Source organism: Phalacrocorax carbo, chromosome 2 (genome assembly GCF_963921805.1).
Source record: "Phalacrocorax carbo chromosome 2, bPhaCar2.1, whole genome shotgun sequence".
In the NCBI taxonomy this organism is placed as follows: domain Eukaryota; kingdom Metazoa; phylum Chordata; class Aves; order Suliformes; family Phalacrocoracidae; genus Phalacrocorax; species Phalacrocorax carbo.
The window spans coordinates 135,049,701-135,073,681 of record NC_087514.1 but is presented as its reverse complement, the minus strand read 5'-3'; the positions used below and the strand labels follow the sequence as shown (position 1 = coordinate 135,073,681).

Genomic DNA, 23,981 nt, shown 5'->3' with positions numbered 1-23,981 from the left:
TGTAAGAAATAAGTGATGAAAGTGGGAATTTTCTAGAAGATACTGAGCCATCAATAAGATACAAAGAGTGGTACCAACCTTTCCTTCTGTGTAAGCTCAGAAGTCTTTTGTGTCGCACAGGTTTCCATAAACCGTAACCATGCTGATGAATATTTCCTTTTTTTTCTCTCTCTGTTTTTTGCAAAGGTGGTATGAATATATACCGTATTGTTTATATTTGGTTTTATTTGTTCATCAGATGTTTTTTCTTGTTTCATAAGAAACAGAAAAGTGTGAGGTCTTAAATTTTCAATGGAGGAACTGTCTTACCAATTCAATATATTGTGGAAATAGAGATCTAATACATAGATATGCCTTCCTTAAAATTTTTTTAAAAATATTTCAATTACTTCAAAGGCTTATTTTAGATCCATAATATAGTATAGCCTAAGTGCATTTATTGTACAAAGTGCAAGCCAAATGTTAGCCTCTAAGAAATTTTTCAAACATCTTAATTATCATCAGTAATGAACAGTTTTGTAAGTGCATTGGTATTAGGAATATTGAGAGTATTTTTGTAGAAGCACAAATTACCTCTAATGCTCCAGAACAATAAACTTACTGAGAAATTTCATTATGCCGTTAAAGATAATAATTTTAGGATTGTAGTTTGCCAAAACCTCTATCAGAATGGATCTCCCATTTTTTGCTATATGCTGGATACCTGCATGTTTTAAGGAACTTCCAGTAACTTGTTTCAGCAGGCTTTTGGGCAAACAACTGGTATTTTACAGAATTTGTGGATTACAAGAGGCATCTGATTTCTGCAGTAAGAATGCTGTTTCAAAATGAACTACATACCAGAGCCACTGTAAAATGTGACTAAATTCCAGGTAGAGGAGCAGTTTGTCACAGACTGGACAAAAAAGAACCTTTCCATGGCTTTGTACAAAACAGCAGATTAACTGATTTTAACATGTGGACCTGAATTAGGCACTGTGCAGCTTGCACAAGTTTTATATCAACCACTTGAGGGGAAACGCCCTGCAGAATAGGTCAGCAGAGGATGCAAGCACCTGCCATTGTGGCATCCTGCTCCCTTGGAATTAGTACGAACTTTGTCAAAACCAGGGGTTTATGTAACTACTCAAGATTTCTTGGGTTGGCTACACTACTTAATTTCACATTATTACTTGGGTTGCTTTGTTTGGTTTTGAATTGTTGTTGTTGTGGTGGTTCTGGTTTTGTTTTTAAAGCTCGTACTGTTTTCAGGTAACGTTCACTAAACTTATATAAGGAGGTTTTACAGACCTCACAACTGTTTATGAGGAAAGATTAAGAAAAGACTACATGTCAAATAGGTGGCTTACAGCATTTTAAGACCAGTCATTTAATCAGATCTTTAACCTTGACTTAATTAGACTGTATTAGTAAAAGAACAAGACAGAGTAAAACCATATATTTGCAAAATATGGAAAAGCAACTACGGTGGTTACCATAGCGTGGGGCTATAGCAGTTAGTGTTTGTATAAGAATGATGCTCTTTCATAATAAAAATATATTATGATGCTGTAAAAGATTAGGATACCCTTCATTTACTTTACATTTTCTATTAGTTACGAAGATTTTGCATAATAAAGAGGTTTAAAAAAAATGTGTTTCGAGTATGCTGGCCAAATTTGACTTTGAATTCAGCTGAGGAAATTAAGTGGCACAATATACTTAATGCAGTCCCTCGAGACAGCCTTTTGTTAAATCTTGACTGAAATCCATAGAAGTACATCGGCACCTTTCAGATGAGCTGCCAAGTCACAAATGTACTGTTTGCTATCACAACAATTGCCATGAACCCTATTGATTGGGAGTTCAGATAAATGCCCTTTGCGTGACTTTGAGTAAGGAGCCGCTTAGTCTGCTGCTTCATGAAGGGGGAAATCTCTTCAAAAACATTGTTTACTTGCAGCAGTCTGCTTGTGCAGAGGTTTTCTATTTTAAGTAAGCTATAAAATGTTTTTTTGGACTATATAGGGGATCTTGATCGCTTGATTTCCTGTCCACTTAGGCCTGTCTGCACTATGAATAGAACAGATTTTGGGAATGGGTTTGTGACACGGCTCCCATTCATGCTGTGGGCAGCTGGGTGTTCTGAAGGCTTGAGCCATGCGATCGTTGTGAACTATGGTTGATATTAGCTAAACCTATAGTTGTTCTTACTGCTGTCCCTTATCTCCTACAATCAAGAGTAAATAAGTCATCAACAGCCTTTGGATTCTCCCCTGAATTTTCCAAAGGAACTTTTTTGTTGTTGTTGTTAGATGCAGTTCTCTTCATTGTGCCCTGGATACTGTAGAGAAATGCAATGAAGAATCCTCCTCCTTGTGCTCTTAGATAATGAAATGGTTTTGCATGCTTTGCATTTTATTGGAAGACTAGGGTATAGGTAGACTTACAGCGCCACGGTAATTATCTGGAGTTTTGTCTCTGAAGCTGACAGATTGGTGTGTTTCCTCCCCAGGCATTAAATGGTTTTGTATTAGTTGTTACAGCCGATGCTCTGGTTTTTTACGTCTCTTCTACTATCCAGGACTACTTGGGGTTCCAACAAGTAAGTTTATTTTTTCCTCTTTTTTTTGCAGAGGCTTAATTTCAGAGTGCATCAGTGTTCTTATTTAGGGTCTGATAGTTTGTGTAATAAAAGTCTCAGTTAGGTACTTTGGGTTGGATTACTTTGAAACTGTATTACTTTTCTATCGGCTTAAATAGCTGAAATGGGACCTCAGGCCAAGCACAACAGGAATATAATTTCCAAAGTTGAGTTAGGCAAGATAGGAAATTTTCACACTTAATTAGTCTTTACTGGAACAACTGTTTGAAATTTATACTGTGGTGTTACCCAGTTTATGATGCTGAGTGAGACGTAATTCAATGGGAAGGTAATTACTTTAATAGAAACCTTTCATACAAAATTAAGTCCATATGCCTTGAGGTTTTAAGTATCAACTGAGTGATTTTAGTATTTTTAGAATTTTAATGTTCTCTTGTTCATATTGACTTTATTTACTTATTTATTTCAAAATGAGCATTTGTTATTTACAGTTTATGTTGCAGATCATTCCTTGGGCTTGCAAGTTAGGTCCTAATGTAGAAAAGACCAAGACCCAGTGGGCACACGATGCCTTCCATAGAGAACTGCTGGGATTAATTTATATTAAGATGCTAGAAGTTTAGTTAGAGTTATCAATTTATATCTTTGGGTACTGGATGATGATAGATTCAGTTGCTGTCTAAAAGTCGGGAGAAACTCTTGCTTGGTCTGCAATTTTAGTGAGCCGATAAGAGATTGGGGAATATTTGTGTAAAAGAAAATATTCCAGACAAAACAGAATTACTATTCCTGGGTTACAGAGTCTTTTGGTGTTGGGGATAGAATGCTTGGAAGACAAATTGGGCATAAAATTTGTATAGCAATGCAGATAACTCAGGGGTATAAAGTGAGTCTTAAAGTTACAAAAAAATTAGCATTTCTGGGAATTTGTTCTGGAAAATACTGATTCTTTTAAGAAATTAATCAAAGCAAAATTTGGGCTAGGCTTCTGCTTTTGCCAGCTCCTCTTAATTTCTTTAGATCTATGTTTTATTTTAAATATTTTTGGTTTATATAATGATTGGTTTTTTGACCCATGTAGAAAATGGGCAATTTAACGCATCTCAGTTGACTGAGGCTTTTCATGAATATTTTTGTTGGTTTTTTTTCCCCTTGATTCCTTTGAACCACTGATCCTGGCTGTTGTAGCTGTGCTGTTTAGATCACATTCCTAACCAGGCAATTGGTGGTGATATGAGAGCTTAATAATTACAGATTTTAATGCATCTTTAAGGAGTGACAAAGCTTTCAGGCAAACAAAACCAATGTTCATAATCTACTTGGCTTAGTTTTGGAAGTTGTTTGGTTCAGGGTGTTTAGCTGCTTTTGTAATCCTGTAGCTCCTACAATGGGTCAGGTCCAAGAAACAGTTGGCAAGTACTTTATTTGCCAGTATGTAAAATTAAATTATTTAAACAAAACCTAAGCATAACAGTTCCAGGCTTGCTTAGATAAAAGCAGGTAAAGAAATACTTGACATAATGTTATTTTTTTCTAAGGTAATATATTTTTATTATTATTTCTCATGTTTGCAGTCATGGGTGTGACTGAATTCTTCTTTGTGCTGCTAAATGTTGTTTCGCAAAACTTTACTATGTGCATGCAGATGTATGTGTTTATCCCTGAGCAAAATGGACTTTGCATGATCCATAGCAGTCCTGTCAACCAGACAATTTATATCATTTTGTCATATAAGTTTCTTATTCTCTTTCCCTCCTTTTTCCTTTTTGTACGTAGTCTGATATTATACACCAGAGTGTATTTGAATTGATCCACACAGAAGACAGACCTGAGTTTCAACGACAGCTACACTGGGCATTAAATCCTGCCCAGTCTGCAGATTCTGGACCAAGTGTACAAGGTAAGAAAGCAGCTGACTTATGCATTTGCCTGTCTTATTAGTTGGGGGTTTTTAAATTTGTGTATGTAAAAAAGTTTAGATTCCTTTACATGAACAAAGGAGGAAATAGCATATTTTAAACTTAATTTAATTTTATGGCTATGTTTAGCCAACAGTGGGAATTACTTTTTTTTTCCAGTTCAGATAAGCACTGCTGTTCATAGCATAGCCCCACTAAATTACTGATTTTGCTTTAAATTGGAAGACTTTCATTTCGAGCATAAAAGACTGAATGTCTCGCTTGTCTGATCAGTAGTCCTGTGGTAAATAGCAGAGCAGGTAATCCTGCATGTTTGTGTTGCAAACTGGGCAGTTGGGAGTGGACAGTTGGGGGTTTTTTGTGACACAAGACACAAAGAAGTTTGGGTTGTCTCTGTTCACCCTCAATTATACGGCTTGTCTTTAATCGCTGAGTGAGGAAGAGATTTCTTTGAAGTAACTACCTCTCTTTTCACCTGCTACTCCTAGTTACAGATCACAACATCAAATTTATTGGCATTGTAAGGCCAGCAGGCAATTGCGTACAGCAGCTTCTTTAAGCTCTTCGGTCTGGTAGACCCGTTCTGTGACTAAGAATGTGTTTGTTACAGTGTTAATATAGGGAATAGTGCATTCCTGTCGTGGAAGAGTTTTACTCTTCCACATCTGCCAGTGTTATATGCAGGCTGCCACACAGAGCAGTACTTCTGTTGACGGTAAAAGGGGAAGAAGAGTAAAGGATTAAATAGATGAGCCTTTAAGACCGAATAGTATCCTTGTTAGACATCAGATTGTCATGTTATTGACTGGTGCTGAAGTGACCTGCTATATTGAGAAACACATTGTTTCCATATTGGAACTGGGATGTGTTGGTACAGATAGTTACGTGTAATTTGGGAAACATATGCCTGCCTGATAGTAATGACATATCTGTTAAGAAAACTGTAATGATCCGTTTTGCACAAGAGTTTAAATATGTAGCTCTGTGTTACTCTAAGTTACTTGGTTATAGTTTTTTTTAATCCAGAAAAGTCCATATTACATTTTAATAAATCTATCACTCATAAAGCAACTTGATTAAAAACCTCTAACAGTTTCCCATTTAATATTTTACAGTACAGAAATGCTATGACTTGATAGAGAAATAAAGAGCAGCAAATGTTATTTATTTGTTTGGCTCCCAGCTCAGTATGTTTCAATTTTTCATTTAGTGGTCAACATTGTTATATCATCTATGGATCAATCTACACAACCCAGTTGAAAACATGCTACAGAACTAGTTAATACTACAATTTGGTATAGCAACCAGCTGCCGGCAGTCAGAAACCAGGTTTTTATGTGGTAGCTTACTGTTTGCTTCAGAATTAAATGGCATCTGCAGCGCTTGAGCAAGTGCATATGAATTTACAAAAGGTTGCGTTTGAAAAGTACAATGCCAGGTTGACTTGGCATCAGGTTTCACTGAATGACAGAAGTGCTGAGCAGGATACAAACAATCATTTGTTTTGTACCTTGTGTTCCTAGCTTACTAGAACCTGCTAATTATTTTGGGGCCTCAAGTAGCATAAAATGTTTGGACATTGAGGCTTTTTAAACTGAATTCAGATTTATAACAAAGGAAAATGCTTCAGTTAGCCTGGATGGGTTGCTTCTCACTCAATACTCTGGTATGCCCCTAGACCACTGGTCTCCTCAGCTGTTTACTGTGCCTCCCAGACAATCCTCTTAGCCCTGTCATATTCCCAGAGAAGTTTGCAAAATTCTGATTTTTTTCAGTCCCAAATATCTGTTTTGCAGCCTCAAGTTTGGGTTAACTTTCAAATTTCGCTTGCTAAGCAACCATATATGGTCTTGAGCTGAAAGAGAAAGAAAAAGGACTTAGTGCACAGCATGCTCTGCACATTGCTCCGTGGTGTCAGTGAGCCTCAATGTGAACTTCATGAGGGATATGGGTTCTACCCTCTATAGTGTTAAGTGGTAATTTTGCTCCAAGGATTGCAGACACTCTGTAAGACTCTTTGCCTTCTGACAGTGAGTCACTTCTCCAAGGTCCTGGCACTAAAACCTCTCTGCCTCCTGTCTACCTGAGAAGTGCAGCAGTATTCCTTTCACAAATGTAGGAGGCTTGGCCTTGAAGCCCATTCCCTCCTGTTTTGAGTTCTGTTTTCCTCCTCTTGCAAGCTACAGACTGTGTTGCTTCTTCCACCAAAGCCTTGTTGACTCTTGGGAGCTGCCTGTTTTACTAGGAAGTTGACAGACACTTGAGGGAACCCAGAAGAGATGCCTGCATTCAAATTCCAGTGCTGTATTTACTAAAAGAATAACACTGAGTTGCTCCATTGGCAGAAATACTGAGGGGCGTGCCTGCCAGTGCCAAGGGTGCCAGCAGAAAGCCTTGCACGGCTTACTGGATACTAGAGCTACACTCCGTAGGCACTCCTCAGCCACAAGAGTTACCTGAGTTGGAGGACTTAATCAGAGCCCTTCGAGGAGCCTCCCACCGATGATTAAAATCTTTCCCTACATCGCCTCCAAGAAGGTGCCCATAGTCTCATTAATCTCCATGAAAGAATTGACTGAATAAACATGCACAAGACCTTTAAGGCACTGTAAACTACCCAGCGCTCTCAGTTCACTCCTGCCTGGCCAGCAGCTCTTCCAGTCAGCTGTTCTTCTGACAGTAACCAACTTCTGATGCCAATTTTCTTTCAGCCTCACTAGCTGGCACCTTTCTCAGTAGTAGTTGGTCTTGCAGGAAAAAAGTTGTGGGAATAGAAAAGGAACACAAATATTGGGATCACCTTGGAAGGGGGGGAAGTATTTTAGTGGCTTCCTTGGTGCTGATACTTGGAAAACATGAATGTTGATATATTCATTGTATATATGTACATATTATGTATATATGTATATATCATATATAACCATTTTGAGGGGGCCTAGAGTAATGTATATGCAGGGATTCTCAAGGATGTTGGAGACTGTTTTTGAAAGATGAGTTGGGATTTGCAAGCTGTTTCTTTGCCCTTCATAATAATTGCTTCTTCTGGGAGCATCTAATTTGTTTCAGCACCTCTTGGAAAAGTACTGCCTCAGAAGTGTTGAAAATTCTCACCGGCAATTTAAAAAAAATCTACAGCAATAGGAAGTAAGGAAGGAAGTTTGCGTTTGTCTGTTGAGAACCAGCCATACAACCAGTGTTGGAACTTGTTATTTTCTAATATCAAAGTTAGGTGGTAACTATCTTGGACTACGAGTATCTGAGTTTTTGTACCTGTGGGATAAGCTCATAATGGTGGCTTTGGCCAATACACAGTTCTGCAGATGGCTGTAATTTCAGATTATCCCTTTTCATACACATGATCAGATAGGGCCCTTTTTCTCCATACCTTAGCGTTTGTTCAGCAAAAATTGACCTTGTATAGCAGTTCTTTTAAGATAAAAAGGTCTCTCCTGATTTATCAAAAAAGCTGGATTACTTGGCATTCTTGTTGGATTTACACGGCCTCAGTTTGCAAGGCCTCTTGGTGAGCCATCAGCAATCTCATTTGACTCTAGTTCAGTCCCTTGAATTAATAGGAGATTAAACTGAACTGGCTTTTGGTCATGATTTGTTTTCCTTTAGCTTTGATTTGCCATTGTAAAAACCACCTAGCCTGTCTGTAAGTTTTTCCAGCTGTCCAAGAGACAGTTATGTTCCAGAGAACATAATGTGGTGTGTGATTAAGTGACATGCTCTCCCTGACTTGATCTCCAAGTCTGTAAGGTCAATATGGATTCTTTCTTAAAATCTGTATTCTTCTTTTGTCCGTACATGGTAATCAGAGTATATGGACTGTTTTTTAAAAAATTGAAGTATTTAGCACTCTAAAAAAGCATTTTACACTTTTTTTCTTAATTATCTGCATAGATGAATTCCTAGGCAATGACCAGTGTTTGGTTTTTTATATGTATTACAAACAAGATCGCTTTGCTAAATTTGCTGTGAGCAGACATGCTCTGGTATCTCTGTATATGTAGTCTCATGTGGAACATATGTATTCTATCAGAAGTTTATTGATTTACCTTCTGTTTTTACTTCATATACCAAATGTTTAAGTCTGTTTTCTAAATGCCACTTAGCATCAAAAGCTTGTTCTGAAGTGGCAGAAGAATATCATGTTGTTATCCTAGATTTTTTGAGTTGTTGGGGGTTTTTGTTTTTTCATTTTTTCCAAAAAACCAAACAAACCCCACAAAACACAAGTGCTCCAGGTTCCTGTGGAGAGGTAACTATCGTGATTTCTTGATCAGCACAGCCCAGAAATATTTTCACTATTTAGTAGGAGTTTGTTTTGCATCCATTAGAGAATTCATCACATTGATTCATTGTGGTAGTTCCCTAAAGATGCTTCTTTTTATTTATTGCTACAGCTTTCACGTGGCTGTCTTGGAAAGTAGCAGTTTCACAGTTTTATACCATCCGCTGAGCTTTTGAATACTCAGTTCCTATAGTTACTATGCCTCTTGCAGATCCTGCCATTGCAGAAATGTGGGTGTGCTCTCTGCTGAGAACTCTGCTCTCTGCAACTGATTCAGAATCTAGTTTGTTTACAAACATAATGAATAAATTAAAAAACCCAACAAATAAAAATGCAAAACACCAAAAAACACCACTTAAAAAAATATTGCGTGCTGCTTTCAAATACCATAGCCTGTAAAACATAATCCCATCAGAAGAACTGATATTTAATCTAGAGTTATAATCAGTATAGGTTCTGAGGATGTTTCCAGTTTACATTGTTCTTGGTCAGGTCATGACCTAATGCTTTGTTTATGAGACGGAAGGTGATTTGTTATAGATAGACTTTACTAGGTGTTCTTCTAAAAATAATTCTTTTAAATAATCCTTTCCTGTAGGAGATAATGGATTTTCACAGCCAGCAACCTATTATAACCCAGACCAACTTCCTCCAGAGAATTCTTCCTTTATGGAAAGGAATTTCATCTGCAGGTTACGATGCCTACTGGATAATTCATCTGGGTTCCTGGTGAGTATGTAGTTATGTAAAAGCCTCCACACATGCTTGCAGGTTGGAAATCTGCATTATGCTTACAATATGTAAAGCAACTTACTCTATGTGTTAAGTCTCCATTGACATCTGAGCTACTTGATTCAAGTACGTTTCAGTTAGTGGCACTGAATGTGTCCTGTTCGACATGTTGTTACAATCAGGTGCAGGTTCTCTCATTTCTCATGGCTCAATTTCCGTAGTGAAATACAAATAAGCATCTGCTTTTGTAAAGTACTGTGTGATCTGCAGATGAAAAAGCATTACAAAGATTATTTTCTGTTGGGTATCTTGAGATGCAATGAGCCATAATAACAGAACCATAGTTTTCCCTTACTTGGGAAAACCTGTGCTTGCTCTTTTTAATACATTTTTTTGTTTGTCAATGCTATGGATTTTAAAAGAATTATGGGTTTATCACCCACTAAGTGACTTCTTACAAATAAAATTGTTTAGATCGGCTTTTGCAATTGTACGTATTTGCATACTTTATACTAAATGACTGACAAAAGCGAGAGAAATATTATGTTAATTGTATGTATGTGTAATGCCATGTTCATTAGAATATTAGAAGATCCAGTTGGTATTTGCTATTACATATTTGTTTGTTTTGGTTTTTTTGTTTGGTTTTTTTTTTTCGTTTTGTTTTTACAAAGCAACCTTCCCATTAGTTCTTTTTCCAGTGAGTTTATTAGTAGATCTTGAAGTGACATGCTCAGGGGTGTAACAACAGTATCCTGTACTTGTTAGCTAACTTTTGTGTATGCCGTGCTACAAAGCTTGTATCTGATGGGTCTCAAATAAATGTGTTTTACATCATAACAGAAATACCTTACTCTTAAATATCTCCAACATATAACAATTACTTTTTTCCTCATCCTAAGGCTATGAATTTTCAAGGACGATTAAAGTTTCTCCATGGACAAAACAAGAAAGGGAAGGATGGTGCTACTTTGTCTCCTCAGCTTGCTCTGTTTGCAGTAGCTACTCCCCTGCAGCCACCATCTATCCTTGAGATACGAACCAAAAACTTCATATTCAGAACTAAACACAAACTGGATTTCACGCCTACTGGCTGTGATGCAAAGTAGGTGTAAATTATTCTGCATAATACTCTGATAATTTGCTGATGAGATAGGTTTCAATTATGTCTTTGAAATGTAAAGCTGGCTACTTTTTCAGTCAATACTGATGATTGTTTAGGAAGTGTCAGGATTTTTCTCTTCAACCTAGCCAGTAAGTAATGAGAAATGGGATTGTCATAGTGTACTTCCTTGAAAGAGCATATTGCTTTCTGTATCTCAATCATTAAAAAATAACCCCTACCCCACCCCACCCCCCAAAAAAACAAACCCCATAACAAGGCCCCCAAAAGACAGAATACTAATGAATTAGCGAAGAAGAAAGTTTAATGTTTAAATCTGGTTGAAATTTGGGGTTAGAACTGATAGAACAAGTGTTTCATTTTGGTCTACATGCATGTTTTCTCCTTCAGCTCAAATAGATGTAAAATAAAACAGAAATGTTATTTACTTCAAAATAAACAAATTAAGTCCTTTTTCATACTATGGTTTTTACCCATTTCCAAAACCATTCTTTTCCCTATATAAAAACTGGAAACACTATTACATTACAAGATCAACATAACGTAACTATGGATCAACATGGCAAGAAGCCCATTAAGATGCTTCTTTACCAAAAGAAAAGCGTCTGGTCTCCTTCCTCCCTTCTCCCCTCCCTTCTATTTTTGACTGATAATGCTTTCAGCCTTGTTTTCAGTGGAATCTCCCATATGGATTTCCATGCTTACTTATAGAATAATGTAGAGTGAAATTACCTGGTATTCTGTCTATTGATAAACCAAAATGGTTTTCTTTAGTTCTATAAACTGATAACGGTAAAAGTTAACAAAATGTTAACACAGACTTTTCTTTCCCCTACATGATTTTTTTTTTCATTATGCATCTCTTGAAGCCTTCGATTTTTGTCACGTTTCACACTTTTGCATACATCGTTCCCCATCCCTACTTTTTCCTTACCCCCCCATCTTTGGATCTCAATTTCTTTGTGCAAAACTCCCTTTCAGTCTCTTTTTGACTATTTCATTCTATCAAGTGTCTCATAGCGCTCACACAAATGCTGTTAAGTTCTTCATCTCCCTGACCTCTAGTAAAGTAACCTTAGCTGCAGGGTCAAACATGACTCTGTTTCCAGTACTCCTCTGCGGTGTATCTTGGAAAGCTTAAATGCAAACCTGGACATCCCAAACCACTCAATAGCAAAAGGGATGTCGTTCTGAGATGTGCCCTGTTCTGAATTTTAAGCTACCAAAAATACTAATTTAGGCAAGAAATTTTAGATAACGAAAGTAAAAGCTCTACTTAATTCTACATGTGAGCACCTATAGGTAAATGCTATGAAATAGGGTGAGGCAGTGTCTTTCATTGCAACAAATGGGAGCTGCCTGCTGTAAGTGAATATGATCAGAAGTATGGAATTAAGAGTTCAGGTGAACTGTAGACATATTCTTTTTTTAAAATGATCTAATAGTTTTGTGAAGCTGTTCCTAGACACTGAAGGCAACTTGGGTGACTAGTAAAAATATTATGATTTGTTAACTGTATTTTTTTGGTTAGAACTGTCATCCTTCCACATACAATTGATATCGCAACAAAACGTAGTTAGCATTTACGAATGAAATGTTCTAGCTATAATTAACTTGCTTGCTATTTGTTCTGTGAGTTTGTTCATCAGCAGTGTTGTAATTTTTTGTTTTTACCTTCCAGAGGAAAGATTGTCCTGGGGTACACTGAAGCAGAGCTCTGTATGAGAGGAACAGGATACCAGTTTGTTCATGCAGCTGATATGCTTTATTGTGCTGAAAATCATGTCCGAAGTAAGCTTCATTCCCTGAGAGAGGCTGAAAAATCAAAGCATGGATTATATTTGTACTGAAAAAATACTAAAGAAAAAAAAGTGTTCATTAACAAAATAAACACTATTTATTTCATTTGATCTTTCCCTCCCTATAAAAATTCATGCTGGACAAAGAAATATTTAGTATTTCTATCTAGACCCTTTTAGGTTATATATTCCAGTCTCTGTCACATCTTGCTCTTCTCACTTCCTTCTCTGTTCAACCCAACTTCTGCTATTTCAACAACTTCCTCTGGGCAAAGGGACTATTTCAAAGATAGCCTTCCTGTTAGGAAGTTAAAGCATTTTCTTTTGATATCAGTGTAAGAATTTTAACAGAAATTAATCTCTGATTTAGCACGGCGGTGTCCTGTACGTTTCTGGTTTTGATTCTTGGCAGCTAGATTTGGTTTAAGTAACAACTTAAGGAGAGAAGTATAATTTTTTGAGCTAAGGAAATAAGTGTCAGCTCTCTGGTATGTAACTATTTAGTGGACTTCTTTATTTACTTTTTTGTTAGCTGTAACATATTTGTCTATGGAAGTTACAGAAACATCTTCAGGATATTTTGGTGCTGCTTCTTTTCTGATGACTTCTCTTGAAAAACTGTTTGTTCATTTGTCCCCTTATATACAATTAAATACCCACCCTTAGTACGTTAGCTCTCAACCTATATTAAGCAGGTTTTCTGTTTCAGGTATGGCTTGGTCGCTGTTGCCTATCAAGGGTTTTATTTGTTTGGTAAGGATTAGAAAGAAAATTTTTCCAGTATAGAATGGGATGAAACTTTGGCTTGAAATTTTGGTTTAAAACTTTGTCTTATAACTGATTTTGCTCCATTTCTGATGCTAAGATAAAGAAAGAAGTCCTGTAGCAAAGATTATTTTTGGTTAGGATTCTTAAACTTTCCTAATGTTTTTGTATTTAATTTTTTCTGTCTAGAAGTGCAGTGTTTTCAGCAATATGCAGCAAAATGTAGTATGTTTATCAAGCATTGCTAGTGAAGTGATAGGAGTGCAAAATAATGGATTTTGAAGTACCTCTGCATTAACAGTCAAAATGTGAAAGAACTGGATTCAGAGCTCATGTGTTTTCTAATTTCTTAAGTAATAGTCACTTTTCAGATGTAAAAGAGACTTGGGCTTTTGTTATTTACATGTTCTAGTTATTGCAGACGTAATGGATGAAACTCCATATAGGATGTTGCCAGACTGTAGTGGGTATCTTACAATTGCTTGCAGTTCTGGCTTTTATTTTAGCAGTAAATTAAAGCAGACATCTTAAAGTGATTGATCATCCCGTTTCACAAGGAATACATCAGTGCCACACAGAAATGGGTAATTGAGGACGAGAGATTTGTAAAATTGCTCTACAAATGGCATTACTTTCATGTCATGCCAGATTTTCCTCTTTTTGTTCATTGGACAGTAAACAGTATGCTTACTCTTTAACTCTAGTGATGAAGACAGGTGAGAGTGGAATGACTGTATTTAGGCTTCTAACCAAAGAAAATCGATGGGCCTGGGTACAGGCAAATGCACGTCTTGTCTACAAAAATGGAAGACCAGATTACATCATTGCCACGCAAAGACCTCTCACGTAAGTCATCATTGCGTAAAGCAGTATACTTCAGAAACTGAAAACTTTTGAGCTTCTTTACATTCAGAAAGGAATTCTTTATTTTTAAATAAACTCCCTTTAAATCCTGAACTCCAGAAAGAAAACCTCTTTCTTGCACACAAACATTGAAAAGAATTATGGTATTTCAATATTTATGTGGCATAGTCCTTTATGTGTAAAACTGTAGACATTTTGATGTGATACAAAGAATAAGAGCGGTGGTACAAGCACCAAGTTATTCCATCCAACCTATTTTTAATTCAGTGTCCCTGTTAGCAAAAACGAAGAAATCCAACTGCAGTTCTGTAGAAGAAGCAACAGATAGCATAAAGAAATTAAGTCCTTTATGGTGCTGAAATAAATTCTACATAACATGGAATTCAGCATTATCATACAGATTAAATAATTTTTGCTAAGGAGTCTGTGAAATGGAGAAAAAGAGATACTTCGGTATTGAAGTATTGCTATGACAAGAAAAAAAGTAATGCATGGAACAAAGCCCACTTATTTTCATTTCTACTCATAATGCACAGACAACGTTGTACGCTATCTAGATTTAATTACAAATGTAATATGTAAAGGTGGTATTACAGTCATAAGCTCCTTATTTTATAATCTGCCTCTTCTTTTAACTCAGCCAAGTTGAGCTGGAATAGCTAGGAATTTGAAAAATACCTACAAATAGAATAGTTCATTTTTTTAAATATTAATTCCAGGGGGCAAAAAGATTACAGCAACTGTTCAGTACTGCAGTATTATGCTATATATCTGATTTCTTTTTAGAGATGAAGAAGGGGCAGAACATCTACGGAAGCGTAACATGAAGTTGCCCTTCATGTTCGCCACTGGTGAGGCTGTGTTATACGAGGTATCTTTCCCTATGTCAAGCCTTATGGATCCCACTCAGCTGAAGAATAAAAGCACGACGGGGAAAGGAGCCAAAGCAACGCTACCAAATGATTCCGTGGATCCAAACTCCCTCCTAGGTGCCATGTTAAGGCAAGATGAGTCTGTGTATCTCTGCCCTCCAGCATCACATAAACTTTCCTTTGAGCGGAACTTCTTTGCAGACAGCAGGGATGAGCTGGGTGGTGGTGGTAGCAGCAGCTGGACGGATGATCTCCTACCTGCTGGAAATCACAACATTCTCAAACGGGAGCTAATGGAGTGTTCCCAGGACAGTACTATTCCACTTCCTGAAGACAGTGCAGCACTCTTCCAAGATAACAAAACCAGCGATTTGTACAGCATCATGAAAAATCTGGGTATTGACTTTGAAGATCTAAAGTGCATTCAGCAGGATGAGGAGTTTTTTAAAACTGAATTATCTGGTATGGATGATATTGGGGACATAGACATAACTGATGAAATCTTGACTTACGTTCAGGATTCCTTAAATAAGTCTGACTTCTTATATTCAGGCTGTAACCAGCAGCAGCCCCTGGTCCAGAATGAAGGTTGCTTGGTACAGCAAGAGTTAGATCCACATCAACTTCATCAGCACCAGAATCAGCTCATGGAGCAGCAGCAGCAGCAGCAGCAGCAGCAGCTCTGTCAAAAGATGAAACACATGCAAGTCAATGGGATGTTCACAAATTGGAGCTCTGGCACCAGCATGCCTCTTAGCTGCTCACAGCAGCAGCCCCAGCAATATGTATTCCCTGGCATGCATGCCACTACATCTGAGTTCTCTTACAAATCAGAAGCAAACTCTTCCCCTTATGCATGTAGGCAAGAGTTTATGCCTTACAAGCAACCCACCGGAATGATGCCACAGCTTTCTAATTTTGCTCAAATGGATTTCCCTGTAGCAGGTTTTGACAGATCAACCTATTCTGCTTCTTCCAACTTGGAGGATTTTCTCAGTTGTTTGCAGCAAGTCCCTGAAAATCATGAGTGTGGGATAAACTCTGAGTCGGTTATGCTAACTCCTCAAACATGCTATGCAGGAGCTGTTTCTATGTACCAGTGCACCCAAGAAGCACAGCCCAGCTGCGTGGATCAAATGCAATATGATCCTATGATGCCAAGTCAACAAACGCTGTTGAACAAGGTAAAGTAAACAGCATTGCTACATTGCTTGCATTTTTAATCATCTTTTTATTGTTCTGGGTGGCTACCAGGATGCAGTGTCTGTCCTAATTGAATCACTGAGTTTGAAACTGATGGCTTAGCAGTGTGTGAATGTCCTTACTTTATTTGTTCATTAGATTGGAGAGAGTTGCATTTGATCAAGTTTTTATGTACACGTATCCACATCCTGGTAGCTCTCTCTGGCGGTATTAAAGTAAGACTGAGTGAACTAGTCTGTTGTACCTACCAGTAATTTTCCCAGTAGGAGCAAAGGAAAAACAGATTGCTCAAAAGCTTGGAATTTACTTATATACCTTTTTTAGAGGTGTGAAATGACATCAGTAATATTGTCTGGCACATTCATTTTCATTAAATATGTTGTAAGGATCAAGAAAAATATCTTGGCTTTAAAATATAAGTGTTATCTGGCTACTCAGATTCGTCAATGATTTTAGGATTGCTTAAAGTATGAGATTATAATATCAGGCAAATAGCATGAAACACTGCATTTCTACATACAATGATACTGAAAAAATATGTTTATATTTTGCTATAAGTGAAAGTCAGCTTGTTCCCCAAGCTGCTGTCTAAATTGTCTGCCGAGGACAAAAGCGCGGGAAAAAGTTATACCCATAGTAGATAAGTTGGACCTTTTTCACATTGTGCTAAGGAGAATGCACAATAAAAGCCATAGAAGATAGGAGTCTGGCTGTAGCACAGACTACAGTCTTAAGCACAGTTCTTCATAGGTAAAATTAACTTAGAAATAAAAAAAAATTATATTTTTAAGGCAGTTCCTGATTCTGAATAACCTTTGTTGAAGTACTTTACATTGTACCATTTATTTCTGTTAATGCTGCTCAAGTACAGAGACATAATTCTTTTTTTTTTTCCTTTTGACCTCATGAGTTAATGTTCTGAAGTACTGATCCTACAAATGCTTATGCATGTGCATAAGCGTTTACAGAATTAAAGTGTTAACTTGCATTTAACCTACACAAGACAGAGGAATGCAAGTAGAACATACGCAGTTTTTCAGTATGCTTAATAAAAATACAAAACATATCCTTTTTAAAACTGTTTTACTAGTAGAAAAAATATCATTACTAGTAGAAAACATATAATTGCAGAGTTACAGAAATTTAGCTAAAATATAGGCAGTCCGGCAAAATGATTGTAGTAGCATAAACTGACTTTGGCAGACTGCAACGCGCAAGCTGTATGTTGCCTGGCTGTGGTCAGTGTTATTAGTCCTTCACAGTGCTTGATAATAGGGTTGCAAAGCAGTTCCAGGGTGATCCGAGTTCACCCTTGTATTATAGAATTGTTCTTTTCACAAAAACTGTACTGGTGTAGTGCATCGGTTTCGAACAGCCAGCACGTAAGCAATTCCATTTCTTTCCTTTTAATGGTTGGTTTCAAATTAATGAATTTTGTAGATTATTTTGTTGTTTGCTGCCTGAATCATTTTTGTTATGCCACTTTTTGTTATTTTCTTGCTTGCCTTCTCATCTACCTGTAGAAAGTTTAATGACTAAGTCAGCATCCCTGAAAGCAATAAATGAACGTCTATTACTTCATACTTACTAGAACGCTATGCCGCAATAATAATAATGTGTTTAGCTTGTTTGTCATAAAAAATGAACAACGGCCACTTTGTGAAAAGTTATCCTTACTTAAGTTGTTCAGAGGCAAATTCATCCCCTCTTGATGTTGTATACCCGTGCTGTGCGGATCTGGATAGCCTTGCATAAGCAGAAGCCTGGTGCAGAGCTGATGTTACCCTTGCTCATATTAGCTCCTGTTTACCTCTAAAGAGAACTGCTGAACATTTGTATAAATGAGCTTAAAAGAGGAGCATGCTTCTTGATGAGATAAGGAAGGATTATTCCCCCAATCCCTTTGGCCAAAGAGTGATCGCAGATAGCTGATAGCTATCTCCAAGTCCTTGCGGGTCCAAAACTTACGTATGCCAACTGAGTGCAGTGCGGGGTGGGGGGAGACGGCTTGTTCCTACAGCAAATAGCATTGACTTTTGCAGCCCCTACCGCTATATACTGATCACACGAAAAAAAACCCAACATCTCTGGTATCAGACTGTATGTAGTTTTGACCTCTAGTCACATTTGCTGATTAACATTTTTATAGATTGAGGGCAAAATAAGGTTCTATGTAAACCAAAGTTGTTATGTTGAGAAACATTTTAATGTAGAAACATTTTTTTTTTTTAACTTAGAAATGTCATTGCTCCAGGGAAAGATAACCCTATATTAATATATGCTTATATTACAGAGATTGTATTTAGTCTTGTATCAGAGGAGTTAAGAACTGTAAAACATGTGAACCCATTGGAATTATAAGTCAGAACTGTAGCTGCTGCACTTGAAGTAATCTTGTAAAATATCACCTCTTCCAAAGCCATGATGGCAAATAATATACATTTCTTTATTGAAAATAGGGAGAATGTATCACTGTTTTATGATAATAAACTTAAGGTTTGATATTATTGCTAACTGGTAACTTCAGTAAGGATGCGACTAAGATAGGATACTACTGTCTGAGCCTACGTTCACACAGCCAAACCAAAGTAGGGCAGTCTTTGTGGGTGGATTTAGCACGCTGACATCCCTATCAGTGGTTGGAGTCTGGAGAGAGGACAGATGCTGCTGTGCAAGCCACAATTGCTATCTTTTCCTTAGCCTTCTAACTCCCATCAATTTCTACATGAAAAGACATGGGGATTAGAAAGCCAGAAGGGTCTACTGTGGTCATCTGCCTCGACCTTCTGCCTAACTTGTAATTACAGTAGGATCATAGCCAGTGTACTCTAAAAGCACTTTCAGCGTTGGAGGACAGAAAGGCCTTAGATAATTTGATTGTTTAAGGTCGGTGTTCCTTTATTAACACCTTGCTAATTACTAGATTCTGTGCTGAGAACTTTCTTAGAAATTTTAATGAGTGTGCTTGTCTCGTTAATGAAGAATATTGAAATAATCTGCTTCTGTCAGAAGTAATCTTAGTTTGTTATTGAGCTGTCTTTAGAAGTATGTCAACTTTGATTAAAAACATAATTCACATGGCTATAATCTTGTTAAAAACTTAGAAGAACTGTGCACAGTTAGTCAAATTTCAGTGTTTGCCTAGAAGGAAAAAAGTTCCCAAAACCCAGCATATTTTGATAGACAAGTGAATGCTTAATATATGTTTTAAGGACAAACCTTGAATGAATATTTACGATGTAAGCTACTCCCGAAGGGATGATGGAAATGTTTAAAATATTTTGTTGTATTTTCTTTGCATGACTGAATGGAGTATTTTGTAGATAAAGTGACTTTTCCATAGCATGACAGGAAGCATTACATCAGATGATTAAAATAATCCTGTGAAAAATTACGTCAAGACTGATGAAAGCCATTCATTGCTCTTACTTGGCATTGTCAGTATGAAGACTGTTTGTCAAAAAAGCCCACCCTATGACAGCTCAGCCTGTGGATTGAATGCAGTACACTTCAGCTTACGAATAGGACTGAAAGTGCATTCCTGGAAGAGCTGTAAAGTCTGGATCCCTTTGCAGACATGAAAATATGTAAATAGGTTGCTTCTAAAATGTAACAGCTGGATGTGGAAGTTAGGAGTGCTCAGTCAGACTGTAATTTCTACAAATGGAAGCTATATAACACTTCAGATAATAATGTTGTTTCTTTACTTAGCCAGAAGTAGGACTCCTACTGATTTCAACATGGGTAAGTTTCACTGATGATTCAGACCTTACTTTAATGCCAATTAACTTCTCATCATTCATCATTAATAAAAAAAAGTTTTAAAGCTATTTGTTATATTTGAAGATGATTTAATCCAATCTGTGTCTTTAGGAGGATTTTTTAAAAACTTATAAATAAATCGGTTTCCCATACTAACCATTTATATTGTCTTTTTTCCTGCCAGTTCCAAAATGGTTTCAATGGAGGAAATGTAAATGAAGCATATCCCTCTCAGTTAGATGTGATCAGTAATGCACAGACTGCCACACATCTTCAGCCTCTTCATCATCCGACAGAACCCAGATCCTTCTCAGATTTGGCATCTAGTGGATTTATGTAATTCAGATCTAGAGCTCCATCTGTGATTTTGTCTGGGTGTCAGGCTGCTCTGAGGAAAAGCTCGATAAGTCTGTCTTTGAGCATCGGACTTTAACAGCCGAATTACATTTTGAGAATATGAGGTTGGTTGCACTATATGCAGGTGGATATGTAATCCAAGACCTGGCTTTTTAGAGCAACAGGTGGAATTAAATAAAACTTCTGACTAAAAGTATGCATGTGCTGTTTTCCATCAGATTGACTGTGTCATTGCAGTATGGATTATATATGTACTATAGACTATGTCATGCTATACAACATAAGATAAGGCAAATGGTTTTGTTGTTTAGAAAATAATTTGGCACTTTACAAATAGCATCAATGGCACAAGGAAGATGATTTCACGTGTGGATTATTTCCAGACTTTATTTTTTAAAAACTATTAAAAAGCTCTGAATTAATGAGAATCAAAAGCACTTAATTTTAATGCATACTAAGCTCTTTAATCACTTATTTTATATTTAAATCCTTTTGTTTTAAGTCTCCATTTCTAGCACTTTAATAGAAGGCTTAATACAAGGATATGATATGCAACTTCAGGTTTTCTATGAAACAGACCCCTTGCATTCCTCCTTTTCTTGTCAACCTTAAGTGCCTCACAATTTAGCTACCTTGTTTCTGATGGGAGCTTATTTTAGCAAAACTCACTATAAATGTCATCCATATTATGTGAACTTTTATCTAACATCTACAGTGCTGTATCTTGTCCCTATCCCCCCCCAAAGATAATTTGTTTAGAGAATTACTTAATTCTTTATCTGTGGATTTGTTACACTATTGTCAGGAGTTATTAATGTTCTGAATTTAGTTCAGCTGAAGAGTTTCAGTTTATTCTATACTGCTTTTCTGCTTTCTTCAGGTAATACAGGGTATGTTAAAAAAACAGATTTTGCTGAGGGGGAGGAGCAGATCCTCAGGATTAGTTTTAGATTATTAATGCTGAAAAACATGTGCCTTATCTTGTGTTAAAATGCTCATAATGTTCTTTAGAAATAATACAAGGCTGCTCTATGCAAATACTTTCATTAAAATGGATATTGAAAAGGATTGCATTTTAAGTAAGGGGGAAAGAAGTATCAATGGCAATTGGTATTGATGTTTACTTTGACTGCAGTTTTCAATGTTCATAGTGGGGAAAGGGTCAGTTTTGGTTTAAACTTTATCACTAGCAAATTGCACTGCAAAGTACAGAGAGGTTATTCTTTCTATGTATGATGATCCATTTGAAAAGCAAATATGAAATTGGGAAAAGAAAAAGGTTGTTAGAGAAATTCTCCTTGTAATAGGCTTTATTTTCAGGAAAAAAAACCACATCAACAAAAACTTTCTGGGTTTTTGTTTTATCTGAGAGGATTGTTAGAATTGCAGACACCAATGTTTGGTGGAAAATAATAATCTACGTGAAAAATACAGAAATGTATATATATTCAAAAATTTTCATACTCTTGTGTGTTGTATAGTTCATATATAATAAAATGTCTTTGTAAAATATTTTAAACCAGTTAATTTTGAAGTGTTACATCATTATATGTTAAGAACAATTTTATTACAGTTTATATATAATATAAAATGGCAATTTAACCAGTTTGTTTAAAACAGGCAAAAGTAAATTGGCTCCCTCCAGACGGTTGTTAATATCGTTTAATACATGGACCATCACTTAAAATTGTAATCCTTTCATAGCTGGAACATGCTTTCTTTGAAGAAGAGCATATTTTCTTCTGTTCTGTGTGATATGATATGCTAGGCCAAACTTCTAATTCAGTTACAACTTTTCAGATTAATAACTTCAACAGTTCTTTTAAGTGAAATTACCATATATGAAAGGGACATTAAGGAAGCAATTACTATTCAGGAACAGCCCATAAAGACATTGTGCGTTGTATTACAAGGTTGCTTTTTTTAACGTTTCAGATTTTGTTTTCAGTACAAGACATCAGTAACAGATTTAATTAATATAATTTGAATTAATTTGTGATTCTGTCATTTTTTCATTGAAGGTCTTGTTTTAAGCCAATATCTGAAACGTCTTCCATATCTAGCTAGTGTATCGTGTTTGCATTTGAACTTGAAAATTAGAAAAATGCTGTAAAACCGGAAGGTTCAAAGGGATAATGTATGTTTTGCATCTTACAGACCAGTATATATCCTGTTTATGAATTTAGTTAAACCAAATACATGTTGTCCTATCACTAAGTGCCAAGGATGCAGTACTACTACTGTGCTGCCCTACTTACTGTAAACAAATTAGTTGTCTATATGCATATCAGCGTATTTTGTGCATTATGTGTACAACATTGACTGTATTAGCGCACTCTTGATCTGCACCAAACTGTACCTACAGTGCACAGATGTTTCTAAATTGGATCTCTGTTAGCCCTTCAGGTCTGTTATAAGAAAGGTTATAACCCAGTGTTAGTCAGTATTACTATCCATTTTTGTACAAGTTTTCTTAGCTTGTTTTTCTTTCCAGTTCTTGTCTCTCCGTTGCTATGCCTGCACATACCATGCAATACACCTCTTGCGTTAAGGTATGGTTTTGTAGCGCTCTTGCTCATCTCCAGTAAAGTTTGTAAGACATAATATATGGTAATAAAGTAATCACTTGAATGTAGCTGAAATGTATGTTCTTTTACTGCAAAAATGTTTTTCAGCAGTATACAAAAAGATATGTTATCATACCGTTACTGATACCGTTTGAGAGCTCGTCATCTAATAGTTTACGAAACTATTGTTATTTGTGTCACTCTGGACTTTGCACTTCTCTGAGTATTAGATGCAGATACAATGTATATAATTTAGTGGTGAACAAATGTGTATTTGTCCATGGAATTAGTATTTTATACTTGCATGATAATGAGTTTATAAATAAACTTTGTAAATAGTAAGCCACAATTAGCAGTTGGAAGGCTTCTATATTCATTGCTTAGTGACAGTAAATCCACAGTTGAACAGTGCTGCAGCAGAAATAGGTTTCTGCATAGGTGCTAATAAAAATAAAATTTTCTGTTTTGAGATTTTGTAGCTGGCCATCGGTAACCTATTTACTGTTTATTGCTATTTCATAAATAGTGATTTTAAGTTAAGAAGACAATTCTTTTAGTTTGTTTCTAATTACTGGCATTACTGTTTCCTGTGTGCCACACTGGCTTTGGATTATAATCTTTTTAAATCAATTGTAATGTTGAATCAAATGTTTCACTGTAGTCACCTATGCAGTTTACCAAATTTACCATAGTTCTTTGGTTTAGTGATATGATGGACAAGAATTTCATTGGTTTCAACTGTGCTATTATCTTGTAATGTATTAAGATACGCCTTATCCAGGATCAGTACTAGGCTATGAACTCTCTGTAGGTCCTGTTGTTTACTATTCTTGCATAGCACAAAAAGACAAGCTGAGGTACAAGAGTAATTCAACAAGGCTGCAAATCTATTAAGTAACATCTGGAAATAATCAAGCAATAATATAAGCAACACAGGCCACCCTTTTTTGTAGTCTATTGCATTTGTGAAAAGTGTACCTTCAAGCTGCATTATCAACTTGTTCCCAGAAGTATAAGACCTCACTGTCCAGTTGTTTTTGAAGGAACTGGACTAAGCCATTTTCTTTATGATTTATAGAATTCCACTTGTATTTCTAGTTCAACATGCAAGTTAATAACCATGGTGGTGCCTAACCT

General features: G+C 36.4%; 1 protein-coding gene across 3 annotated transcripts in view; it reads left to right on the top strand.

Annotated features, from left to right (window-relative positions):
- Positions 1-23,193, top strand: part of AHR (aryl hydrocarbon receptor) — a 64,387-nt gene extending 41,194 nt beyond the window's left edge. For 2 of the 3 annotated variants that reach the window (XM_064441721.1, XM_064441722.1), the window contains exons 3-10: positions 2,495-2,584; positions 4,361-4,484; positions 9,399-9,529; positions 10,435-10,637; positions 12,337-12,446; positions 13,924-14,065; positions 14,870-16,139; positions 20,105-23,193. In XM_064441721.1, the coding sequence (XP_064297791.1) occupies positions 2,495-2,584; positions 4,361-4,484; positions 9,399-9,529; positions 10,435-10,637; positions 12,337-12,446; positions 13,924-14,065; positions 14,870-16,139; positions 20,105-20,260 (2,226 nt within the window). In that variant the 3' untranslated portion in view covers positions 20,261-23,193. 3 annotated transcript variants of the gene reach the window in all.
- Positions 23,194-23,981: the final 788 nt, after the last annotated feature.